Source organism: Gossypium raimondii, chromosome 12 (assembly GCF_025698545.1).
Source record: "Gossypium raimondii isolate GPD5lz chromosome 12, ASM2569854v1, whole genome shotgun sequence".
Classification (NCBI taxonomy): domain Eukaryota; kingdom Viridiplantae; phylum Streptophyta; class Magnoliopsida; order Malvales; family Malvaceae; genus Gossypium; species Gossypium raimondii.
The window spans coordinates 2780899-2794283 of record NC_068576.1 but is presented as its reverse complement, the minus strand read 5'-3'; the positions used below and the strand labels follow the sequence as shown (position 1 = coordinate 2794283).

The window sequence follows — 13385 nt, the reverse complement described above, 5'->3', positions numbered from 1 at the left end:
CCCCACCGGTACCCGTGGTTGGAGCTAGGCCGGCGTCAGAAGATGAGTGTGAAAGAGAGAGAGAGAGGTTCAGCCTTTTTTTAAAAAATGAAGAGAATAATTACTTTTTTTTTATTTTTTCACCCTTTATAGGTCGGGCGATACAACGCCGTTTAGGGCTGATCCAATAGCCCTAAAACGGCACCGTTTTGGTCCTTGTCCCCTCCTACCCGCGCGTCGACCCGACTCGCAGTCAAGGTTTGCGTGTTTTTGCGCCTTATGGGCTATTTGCGCTGCGGGTACTTACACATTGTCACCCTATTTCAATTTGATCCTTTGGCTTTTCATTTTATGTTTTAATTTGGCCCTCATCTGAACACTGTCGTTTTGGAGGAAAGGAAAAATTATCCTTGCAGTCCCTCCATGCTACGCGCTTGTTCAGATTGGTCCTTTTCTTTCTCTTTGTTTGGATTTTGCCCCAAATCTTTGGCTCAATTTCAAGATTAGTCCTTTTTATGTTATTTTGTTATTTTATTAATTAATTCAGTTATATTTTATTTTTTTATTCCTTACTATTACATTATTATATTATGCTATTATTTTTGTATTATTATCGTTATTATTGTTATTTTATTCATTTATCTAAGTTTAAATATCTTTTAACCTTGTATTATTATTATTTACTCATTTATGCCATTTAATTTTAAATTTAATTACATATATACATACATACATACATTTTGTAATTTATATATACATACATACATTTTATAATCTATATAGACATAGATACGTGCGTATTTTTATAGCTCATGTATGCACCCTTATATATATTTTTTAGTTTATGATTTGTTTACATATCTATATATCTATATACGTATTTTTATTTTCACACACACATTAATACATACTCATATATATATATATATATATATATATATATATATATATACTTTTATACTTTATAATTTTAATATACATACCTATATATCCTTTTAGGCTTTTACAATTTTATCCATTTTCTTTATTCAATTATTCATTTACATTTTATTATTATTCAAAAGGAATGTTTCAACTTTATTTGCTTATATTTGCTATTTTGTATGTTATTAATATGTCCCTTTTTATTCATTCATTCATATTATTGTTGCTTGTATTATTTTTATACTATCGCATCCAATATTATTTTATACGCATATTAACCTCGTGTTTCATCTCTACTATTTTGAGTTAGATTAATTTATCTCGATGTATAAATTTTGACTTTCAAATAAGCAAAATCTCGTGTTTAGATTTGAGAAAGTCGTGCCCTAACTTACTAGGTTTCGATTTTCGCAATAAATCTAAATACACGAATCATTTCAAACAAAGTTTTTAAATGCACTCGGGAATTAACGAAAGATCGTATTCTAACTCACGGAACATGATCTTTTTCCTAAAACCCGAAATAATTAAATGTCTTCTAAAATGAATAAATTTTGGCATTCATTCGCGCATCAGGAATTCAAGACATTGTGTCCTAATTTACGGGATGCTATTCTCTTTCTCAATCAACGTGAAGTACGCCATCTTTTCTTTTCAAATATTTTTTGTATTTCAACACAAGGATCCTATCTTTAGAACTCTTCAAAATTTTTATTTTCGACATTAAGACACTAACTAATCAACTAGGTACCAATTTTTGGGCGTTACAAGGGTGCTAATCCTTCCTCGTACGTAACCGACTCCCGAACCTATTTTTCTGAATTTCGCGGACCAAACTCGTTGTTTTAATAAAATTAAATTGTTTATTAAAAACAACCACCTTTACGAGGTGACCCGATCACACCTCATCAAAAAAAGGATTGGTGACGACTCCTATTTTTTTCGTTTTCGTCAAAACCCAAGTTGACCCCGTTTTCATCCAAAAAATGGTGTCAACAAGTATGATATTGAACACTGTCTTGCCAACAAATGTTAAAGGCAATGATATGGCGTAATACCTCCTTAAGAAAGGCTACCTTTCCAGACTTACCTAAGAAAGGAATCTCCTTGCTTTTGTAATAAGGTTCAAAATGACGTCTGCTACACTTATTTTAGTAAAAAAATTCATATAAATGGTCAAAAGTTCAAAACGATAATATACTTTTCTTGAAGCATGATAATGTAATAAATGTTGTTTCAAATATGTTATCATTGTCATTGATGCTTTTATGCCAAGTTATTCGACAAACAACTCATCCTGCAGTACATAAAATTAGCAGCAGCATCTTCAAATTTTGTATGGTTCACGCGCGCCTAAACCCTTATTATAGGATCTTAATGACAATCAAAAGATAACGAAATTTCCTGGCTCTAACATCAGCTTTTGCTATCATTTAAGCAAGCCTGTTGTCTTACAAATAGGGCACAAGTTCTTTAGCATTAACCATTGTTTAATGCAGTTAGAGTGGAAGTCATGTCCACAATCTAGTATCCCAGTGTCATCTCCATTTGCATATTCTTCCTGCCATGGTTAAATTTCAAAGTAAAATTAATAAATAGAGAAGCCAAGTGAAGCTATTTAAAGCAGCTTATCTACTCTGTACCTGACAGATACAACACGGTTCCAGATCTTGTTGGGATTCTGTTGAAGTAGATGAATGCTTCCGTTGTTCCATCAACTTCAGAATCATTTCCTCGCTCAGTCCAGTGCTCACATCTCCTATGCGTTCTTCTAATGCCAACAATTCCTAGTTTTCCAATTGTAATTTGAGAAGAAAGATCTCCAGTGTTAAGTGACAGAACATAGAACAGCAACCCTTTTTACCTCATAAGACATGTTATCAACATCAAGACGCATGTCTCTATGTCTGTCATGCATAGCAGCCATACCATGATAGATGAATGGATCAAACGGCATATAATCCTGAAAGGGCATTGTACACATATCCAATGTCATTAAACATCATATAATGTAGGAAGGACTGAGAATTATTGTTAGACAAAATGCACTTCCTAGGCTTCTACCCAGGAGCTCCACCAAAAGAATTCTTTATCTCTCATTTGGTGGGAATTGGTTTCAGAAGTATCTAGATATGAACTCAGTATTCTCAAGGTTGAAATCACATTTCTTTTCTTTTGTTGGACCGAAGAGTATGTCATCCAAAAATGTTAAGAGTCAAAGATTATAAGAAAATTTTTGCTTAATGATATGAAGCCAATCATGCGACCTGATGGCCATAAATAACAAGACTTGATTATATGCAATATGAACATAAAACACAACTTAATACGAGGGAACATCAACATATTCCCGCATCACTAGCATGTTCAACTGTTGAAGCAATCTACTCAATGATCTATGGACATTAAAAAAGCCTCTCAAGCACCCAACTATCCCATAATATGCTACGACTCAAAATCAACTCTGACCATTACAAAGAATCTGTTCTCCAAAATGAAAACATATTCTAGAATGCTGCAATTATCCCAATTAATGAAAAGAAGTTGACAATGAGAATAATGTGGTGCTACTTATCAGCACCAAGTTGTCTCCAACTTTTATCATATCCTTGAAGCAATGAGAAATATTTCCTGAAGCCACTAGTCACTTCAATCTGATAGTTATTCAATTCAGTTCCAAGAAATGCACCCATTTTCCAAGGAATCAAAACTCATGGAAGGTGCTCTATAGCAGTTTAGTCGCATTTAGAGAAAATATGGTCTGAGAAAAATTCAATAAGGGGGAAAGAATATGAATTGCGCAGAAACCATATCAACTATTGATAAAATAGAGTAAAATAAATGCAAAAGGAAAAGGAAATGAATTTTGCAACATAGCCATCAAAATAATCAGTCAATGTAGCCATAAAAAATATTCTGTACTGCAAATTGAAACCAAACCTCAATTTGCAAGTTCTCCCCCCTGCGGACGGCATTTAAGACTTGGCGAATCTAACACATGGAAAAGAAAATGAGCAGTAAGTCATCAATCAACATATCTAATATACATAATCTTAAATTTAAAAAAATTAACAAGCAACTGAACAATATGGCGATGGTTTCCGCAGTTGGAAAAAGTTAAAAGGAAGAGGTAAAATAGAAATCAGACTACAGTAATTCTAGAATGCAATAAATCATCATTATCTAGAAAGGGAAATGTGTTATTATTTAGTATTAAAATTAATTAAAAGCAACCCTATTCTAATAGTGGTAGACATATAAATTTACATAAGCAATGACTATTAGAGCACAAACCTCAGATATTAGTCGGTGTCTCCCTTCAATATCAGCAGCCAATGCTCGTAATGAATGGGCCATCCCAAGAACATCATCACCATGTCTCTCCAATATGAATGCTAACCTTGGGGATGGTTGATTATTCCCTTGGCTGTTAGATTCTGATGGCCCCACTGTCTCCTGTGAGGAAGCTGAAGGGCTTGAAGATGGTAGTGGAAAACAGCCACTATGACCACCAAATTCAGAAGCAATAGGAGGAAATAAAGACCAAGAAGCGAATTCTGATAGTCTCTGTTGATTATGTATTGGAGGGTTGTGAGGAGGGATCCAGGCAGGATCAGGCAAAGGATGGATGTTTGAACTAGACGCAGGTCGATTAGAAGATGGAATACCTCCAGAAGTACTAGGATTTCCAGAAGCCAAACTCCAACCTGTTGGATCTTGTGCCACATTTCTCATCTCAGTAGCCGGTACAAACATGGGATGCTCCACATTGTTTCTTGAGATATTTCTGATGTTTGGTTCTCCTCGTAATGCATCAGCTCTCTCTCCAGAACTACTAGAACTTGATGGGTTGCAAACACTTGAACTGGAAGTACCGTTCCTAGAGATAGGATGCACATTTCTTGGAACAATAGAAGCAGTTCTCATATGAGGTTGAGTTGAGGTTGAGCCAGAATTTCCAGCTATTGTTGTTGTTGGTCTCAAGTCTAGAGATTCATCAACTGGTGCAACTTGAGGGTGACTAGGAGAGACGAAACTAGAATGGCCAGCAGCCCTGGTTGACAATAAACTAAATGGTAAAGATTCTTGTTCATTTCCCGGATTTGCTCTTCTTTCACCTAAAGAAAGAAATGCATCACTAACTACTCCTCTCATACCAAGCCCAACTCTTGGATTTGACTGATCAGGAGGAGTCACATTAAGGAAATTCGAAGAGGGCGTAGATAAACTCAAGCTGCTGGAAGCTTCATTACGAGTAGGACCAGCATGCCAAGCAATATTTTCTACTTGGTGAAAACAGCCTGAAGCACCAGCAGAAAAAGACTGTCCAGAAGTACCTTCAAAGGCCTTCCTCTTGCAGGATAAACCATAACTGCCCAAAGAAGAGCCTGAGCCATCATTGTTTTCCTCTCCTACATGATTAGAGCTTCCAGATGAACTGCCAACATTATAAGAAGAAACACTTGCATTAGATATCTTTTCTCTTTCTAATCCACCTGAGTCGTGGAGATTAGGCCTTCCACCAGTTCCAACACCTGACTCTCTGGTACCATTTCCACTAATAAATCCTTCATTTAAATTCACATTCTCTGGGATATGATTAGAGCTGGAACTCTGCAAACATATGGGCCCACTTCTAACCAGATTGCCACTCCATCCATTATTCAGTCTCCCAGTAAAAAAGACATTTAGTGGTTCAATCCGCCGTTCTTCAGACCTCGGAGTGGCCCGTATACGTGCATCCTCACCATCATCATTAAGACGGTGATTTGGAGCACCCTGCGTCACCTGGTTCTGCACTCCCTGTCTAGAGCTTGGTTGACCAGAATTCCAGCCGCTAATGCTCTGAACATCAAGGGTAATAGCATTTCTGTGCATTGTCCCACCAGAAGGTGCTGTAAAATTGGATAGCCGAGTTTCCACGGGATTCAGCATGTCATGCAATGAATTCGGTTGACCAATACTAGTGTTATTGGGACTTGTTCCCTCATCAATATTAACAATTTCAGGGAAGGAATCAATGGTGCTCCCCTGACTTTGCATCAGGGACGACATCTTCTACCTGTAAAGATCCCAAATATGTTAAATATTATTACAAAATTCCAAAAGAAATGCATCACGCTATGCAGTTCTCAGGTTAATAAAAAAAAAGGGCTACACAAGCTCAGATTGGCAGTTGAGATCTGAAAAAGCTAGGCAAAAATTTGACTCTTATTTCAGTTATGAAAAATGCAAAGGAAGAGGGAGAAAGGTAAAATATTTTGGCATATAGGGCCAGGCAATCAACCTAGTCTCATCAGGTGCTTGATTGATAGTTGAACTTGCTGAGGTACCAAGCATGCATTGTGAAGCTCCTCAGGCCCGCACACAAGACATTTAGCGCTACTAGATTAAAGGAAAAAGTCCCTGCTAACTAACAGCTATAGCTTTTGGTCTAACTAGGGGATTGATCTTGACAAGCAAAGGAAGAATATTATGTAAAACTTTTGAAAAAAACAACAATATTGCAAACTCTACTTACAAAATAAATTCTGAAATTTTTTACCCTTCCAGGTCAGAAAGGATTGAACAGTTGCATTTGGAGCCTGATGTATGTCAGAAAGCAAAAGCCCCGGCCAGTAACATCTAGAACCCAAAGAAAACAACTACCTTAGTGACAACAGATATTTATTTTTGACAGGAGGTGCAGGCAAGAACTTTATGTTACATAAAGGTAAGCAATAACCATAGCATTAGACGTATAAAACCTAAGTTAAATACTGAATATTGGTTCATCAAAACAAAATTAGAGTACAAATTGCTCTAACTTATAACATGCCAACGCACTTAGAGTTATGAACATATATCACTTGACAAGTTCATGTTTATAAGGAACACAATTGATTGACTATTTCTTTATCCTCCAAGGGACTTTCTGCATATCATGCACTTGACAGTAGTTCTCTGGTTCATGACTTTCCAAGCATAAATAGAGATGATCCACAAAACAAAAGCTTTAGAAGTTGGAAGTACACAGTAGCAACTAAACCGAGGATTAACAAAACCTAATTAATTGAAAAGAATGTTTAAAGAGATGTCCTCTCAATCCCAAGTTCCCAAGTATCAACTAATGACACACTGGTAAATGATAACATGGTGTTCCAATAAACAATGCAATCTAAGATATTTATTCCCAACATGAATGTTATGTTTTCCACCATAAATTTATCAATATTTTCATGCATATTCATCCATAAACAACTACAATATAAAACTAGAATAAAGAAACAATTGTTGAACAGTGAAAAAGTAATATCAGATATAAGCACAAAACTATAAACTATTACCACATATAATTTGCTTGTTATAAACACTTAGCTTCGAATCACAGAAAACGAAGAAGTCAACATCTTTTGGTGAAGAACATTAAGTCTTTTGCAAAAAATACTTTGAGGCAGTAGTGGCAGATCAAAGTAATAACATGCTGAGATTGCAGGAAGCGAATATCAAAACGTCAATTCTTCAAACCTCAAATTATAAAATCTAAAAAATGCAAATTGAAGAGGCAGGATCTTGACTATAGTACGTAAAATTAAGCATCTGTATCAAGAAAAAGCACAAACTTGATCACATTGACAAACTCTTAAACTAGATGGAAACAAACCCAACAAAGTTCTTCCAAAAATCATCTAAGGTGCCTCTTGTAAAGCTTTGGATTTTGGACAAAACTACCAGAAAGCAAGAAAAATCCAATCCAATTTCTTCCTCTATTAGATGGCAAAAAAAAAAAAAAACACCAACTGCATCAAATGATTAAATTGGAGAATGCACATATTTTACCAAAATTTTAATTCATTTGAAAAAAAAAGGTGAAATGAACCCAACAAGGTTCAACCACAATCTTCTCATATGCTTTCAAAAAATCGAATAAAAGATAAAATAAACAACTATAAAATCAGAAAAGAAAAAACAAAGGAGTCCAAATAAAGGATAAGGCTAAACGATCTTTAAAAAGAAAAGAAAAATCAACAACATATATTTTAGAACATTAAAGCTAATATATTTTATAAAAAAATCGCATGGATTAAGAGAAATACCTGAAGAAAAAAAGATGAGATGATGAAAAGAAAAGTGATCAAAAAAATTGATATTTGAGCTTAAAATGGTACTAAAAGAAACGAGAGAGATCAAGGGCGTTTCTTCGGTTCTTTCCTCTATTTTATTTTATTTTTATTCCTTTGGGAGTTTTTGGACTTCTCTCCTTTCTCTCCTTCTCCTTGTTTTTTTGCTTTTTTTGCACTTATAACCCAAAGAAAAAGAAAGTTATCAGAAATAGGCAGTGCACCAAAGAGCATCAGATTCTGTTCTTTGTTTATTTTATAATAAAAAATGGGTTAAATCACATTTTTGGGACTTGAACTTGGCAAGTTTTCCAACATTGGCGCCTGAATTTTCTTTTCAAATTAGGCTTTGAACTTGGTAATTATTTCCACATTGGGACAACATTTTTTTGTCTAAGTTAAGTCTTGAACTTGACAAATGCTCCCACATTGGGGCTTCAACTTTTTTCTTATTTAAAGTTAATCCAATGTAGGAACAATTATCAAGTTCAAGCCTTAATATATAAACAATTGCCAATACAGGCCTAACTTGGAAAAAAAAAGTTTAGGCCTCAATATAAGAAAAGTTACCAATCCAGGTCCCAATGTGAGAACAATTACCAAATTTATGACCTAATTTGGATAAAAAAAAGTTTAGACCCCAATATAAAAAAGTTACCAAATTCAGGTCTCAAATAATAATTTAACCCTTAAATAATTAGGTACAATCTTTGAAAACTGAAGAAATAAAAGGTTTATTTCCTCTTCTTTTTTTTGTCTAATTTTTAATTTATTCAGCTTTCATGCAATACCATGGGGTTATGGGTTCCTTTCCCCTTTTCTTTTGTTTCACTGTTATTTTTCTGTCCAATAAAAAATACATTTTATTCTTTTAAAGTACTAGTAACCCCGAGGGATCTGCCATTGATGATTGGGGAGGCAGGCAAGAAAGGTGAGGCAAATGACCAAAAAAGCTTTTTTTTTCAAAAATTATCGAAATGGGCCAATTATTTAATTATTTACCGGAATGATCCATTTTCCACGAAATCGCGTCCACGTCAGCGCGATGTCAGGGTATGCGCCAGGAAATTACGTCCACGTCAGCGCGATTTGCTTACGTGGACACAAATCGCGCCCTCTAGGACGCGATTTGCTGACGTGGATGAACAGTTTCTCATTTTTAGCTTGGAAAACTTTGAAAGGCCATAACTTTTCGCTCGGTTGTCCGATTGAGACGATTTTTTTATTTCGAATAACTTTTCGAGATCTACGCGCTGACAAACTGCCGAAGGCGGTTTGCCGCACTTTTCGTCGAAAAAGATCCCTTTTTGTCCCTAAATTTTGATTTTTTCGATTTAAAATAAAATTTTGAAACATTCAAATCATTATTTGTAGTGTGTGTGTGTATATGTTAATAGTTACGTACAGAAAAGTCAACTGAATATAATTTTATATTAAATTGATTTAAATTCTTCTCAAACGACCAATGATTCTAACTGTCTTAATTATATGAGTTACCGATGCCTTTGCCTAAGCATCGATGAGCTAACATTTTATATAAGTTATTTCTAATTGTAATTAGCACTTTTCTATCATTATGCAGGTTGCTTTTCCTAACTTGGAGAAAATCACAATCTGCCATTTGAGGAACGCAAAGAGGATATGGCACAGCAAATTTCATAAGAATTCCTTTTCTATGCTAAAAGAGTTGACTGTTGAGGAATGTGATGTGCCATTTGAATCTTTTTTGTACTTGTTGCTATTGATTCAAAAAAGATTCAAAATTGCTACCAACAAGATTCGAACTAAGGTATTAAGGGAAAAAAGCAAGCATCTTAACCAACTAAGCTAAACTAATTAATTGATATATTATAAAAATACTGTTATTATCTTAATTATATTACTTACGTTCTAACGATTTATCGGACCTATTCCATACACGTGTCAAATCAGAAGAAATAATACAACAATTCTGTAAAAAAAATCTGGTGTTTACTTCAAATAAATAAGGAAAATAATGATTTGAATGTTTCAAAATTTAATTTTAAACCGAAAAAATCAAAATTTAGGGGCAAAAAGGGATCTTTTTCGATGAAAAGTGCAGCAAACCGCCTTCAGTAGTTTGTTAGTGCGTAGATCTTGAAAAGTTATTCGAAATCAAAAAAAATTCGTCTCAATCGGACAACCGAGCGAAAAGTTATGGCCTTTCAAAGTTTTCCAAGCTAAAACTGAGAAACTGTTCATCCACGTCAGCAAATCGCGTCCTAGAGGGCGCGATTTGTGTCCACGTAAGCAAATCGTGCTGACATGGACGCGATTTCCTGGTGCGTACCCTGACATCGCGCTGACGTGGACGTGATTTCGCGGAAAATGGATCATTCCGGTAAATAATTAAATAATTAGCCCATTTCGATAATTTTTGAAAAAAAATGGCTTTTTTTTGTCATTTGCCGAGAAAGGTGGAGGATAAAGTTTAACAATGCACAAAAGGCAATTAATTTATTTTCAAATTTCAATTTGGTGATGATGGGTTCAACCAAACTTTGCTTTGGGTAGGAAACAACCAACCATTGTTGTTGGGCTTGGAAAACATAATAATCCCAAATAAGCCTAGCCTAGCTTTTGGAGACAGGCCATAAGTTGAAATGGCCAATCATGCATCACCTGGCAGGAGCGGGTGTGGTTGAAACATGATAATCTATTCTCCGGTCGAGAACATAATTTATACTCTTTTCAAATGCATGTCATATAGGAGTAATCTTTTGTTGGTATTATATTGTCAGTTGTTGGCAGTCAATATCATATTTTAATTACATTTTTCGTAATTAAATTCGTTTTTTTTTCTTTGTTGTAGATGCAACCACACTTTATAATTTATGTGGTAAGTAAAAGAGAGTGGCCGAGGGTTGAGAGAGCTCAGCTCTGGTCCCTTGGAGCAAAAGCTACAACTTACTTATCAACTTCACCATCATCATCATTCATGAACCCACAAATAGAGACTAAGTCATAAACCAGCCGCTCTATTGGTTGCCTATCAAATATCAATATTACAAACAAAAATTCAAATGTTATTCTTTTAGTTATATAAATAACTTTTGCATTATTTATAAACTTAGTATCATATTTTGCTTCTTCTTTTTTCGTTTAATATTCAACAGTGAAATAAAGTAATTCTAAGAAGAAGAAAAAATTGAGAAAGAAACAAAGGGTAGAGAGTTGTAACCACCAAAGCTTTGACTCCAAGAATCTTTCACCAAACACGGTAATTAAAATGTTTTTCCAACAACTTTGATATTTGATAAACCTCCACAACTTCTCATTATTAAATAATAAATATTATAAATTACATATTAAAATTTGGTACAGAAAAAATAAATATTATCATAGTATCACACTTTTTTAAAAAAAATTATCGGGTTAGACATTTTATTTATACTAAACAAAACAGACAAAACGGCTCAAGAACAAAAGCATTAAAAATACAGCCAGCCTGATTTGAAAACTGGCAAATCATCTCCTTCTACTCCTTGTCTCTCTCATTCTAGGTTACCCACATCGCACAACAGATCTTCCTGCAGCTATCAACTGAGCCATTATGAAAAACCCAGGTTAGCCATTCCCTTGTATTTAGCAGAGGTTGAGATAGTATCCAAACGAGGTTAAGCATATTCCACATTTCCACTATGACAGGACAATCCCACATGGCCTACAGTTTCCGGACCCCCTCCACAACTATGACATATTGTGTTAACTCCAATTCTTCTATTATAGAGATTAACTAGTGTAGGCAGAAAGTTTCAGGAAATTTTCCAAGTTGTAATTTTCTGTTTTGTAGTTAATTTTAATTTCCACAAATTTCTGTAAAAGCCTTTCATGGTATTATGAAAATCTGTATGTTGATTGTCTCGACCACCCTCAAGGAGTAGCTTATAAGCACTTCTCACCGAGAAAACACCTGAAGGTTCGCCTCTCCACACTAACATATCCTCATGCTCCAACCTAGCTAAAGGGAGTCTTAGAATTTTTTCTGCAACACTTTCCTCAAAGGTACCCTTTATCAACCCCGTATTCCATTTCCTATGAGAATGGTCAATTAAATCATATACTCTGTAATTTTTAGCCCCTGCCAACCAAGCATCCTCTTGAATAGAGATTCGGTCTTCTTTACCAACCCTTCTATAACACCCCTAACTCATCTCCATTGTTAGAGTAGGGCTATGAAGCATTATTATGCAAATTGGAACATTTAACTTTAATAAAAACAAATAAGCAAATTAAATAAAAAATTCAATAATTCATTTTAATTTATGTAAAAATACACTTACAGGAATTAAATCGAGCCTACGATGCCCAAAAAATAGTTTGGAAATGTTTGGGGATCAATTTGAAACAAAATAGAAAATTTTAGAACAATTGAAAAATTTTGAAAACAAGAGTCATACGGCCATGTGGCATAGCCCAAGTCGTGTGAATATTTGATGTATAAGACACACGGGCATGTTCTAACTCGTGTATCTGCCTGTGTGGGAATTCGAAATAGGGTCATACGACTATGTTGTAGGCTATGTGCCAGACCATGTGTGCATTCGAAGTTTGGTCACACAGTCGTGTAACTCATTGTGCCCGTGTGGTTCATCCTATACCTAAAATTTAAATAACACACAGCCGTGTGATAGCTCGTATCCCATGCCATGTGCTTTATAATTGCCCCTAAAAAAAGCCATGACATGCCCAATTGCTTAAACAAAAAGCTATCTCATTTCTACATGCATGTATATGACCAAAACACATTCAAACATCCTCCAAATCATACCAAACCAACCATCTTATAAGACCTAACCAATATGCCAACAAAAGGCACCACAATCACAAATCAAACTTAATTCCATTCAACATTACAAGTTCATTCATTAAGCACACATCAGACATGCCAAAACCATTTCATAAGCATATCATCCAATAATGATTTACCTATAGTCTTATGGGCATGCATAAGGGTTCAATAACACACCTATTTACTTATTTTTGCAAACCATCAATTAAACATTAAGGCACACATAAGTTTGACGCAATTCAAAACATACCAAATTATCAAGTTAACAATCAACCCTAATACATGTCATTTATAACCTTATACTAAAATAACCAAAAACTACCAAAATGATGATTGGATAGTGTGATCGTGCTCTGACGCAATTCCAACCAATTGAGCTTTTCGATGATCTATAAAATAGAGAAAATAACTATATAAGCAATTAATACTTAGTAAACTCGTATAAAGAAAACTTAAACTTACCGCACACATTATATCTAACAACCAAGCATAAATTCATTATGTCACAAGCATAGTTTGCTTTCCTATACACACCACTTCACAATGTTAGTAGGTGTAATAATGCACTT

The 13385-nt window shown here is 34.7% G+C and overlaps 1 protein-coding gene across 5 annotated transcripts; it reads right to left on the bottom strand.

The window, feature by feature from the left end:
• Positions 1 to 2134: 2134 nt before the first annotated feature.
• LOC105762809 (E3 ubiquitin-protein ligase MBR2) lies at positions 2135 to 8192 on the bottom strand. 5 transcript variants are annotated; one of them, XM_012580719.2, is made up of 8 exons: positions 7980 to 8192; positions 7230 to 7366; positions 6425 to 6528; positions 4198 to 5965; positions 3844 to 3894; positions 2768 to 2866; positions 2547 to 2690; positions 2135 to 2464 (listed from the first exon to the last, which is right to left on the bottom strand). In XM_012580719.2, exons 4-8 carry the CDS (start codon positions 5956 to 5958, stop codon positions 2333 to 2335), a joined length of 2187 nt encoding a protein of 728 aa, XP_012436173.1. In that variant the 5' UTR covers positions 5959 to 5965; positions 6425 to 6528; positions 7230 to 7366; positions 7980 to 8192; the 3' UTR covers positions 2135 to 2332. The 5 variants fall into 5 exon arrangements, with proteins under 5 accessions (XP_012436173.1, XP_012436178.1, XP_012436179.1 ...); XM_012580724.2 differs by having other exon boundaries at positions 6449 to 6528; XM_012580725.2 differs by lacking the exon at positions 7230 to 7366.
• Between the last annotated feature and the right edge of the window lie 5193 nt (positions 8193 to 13385).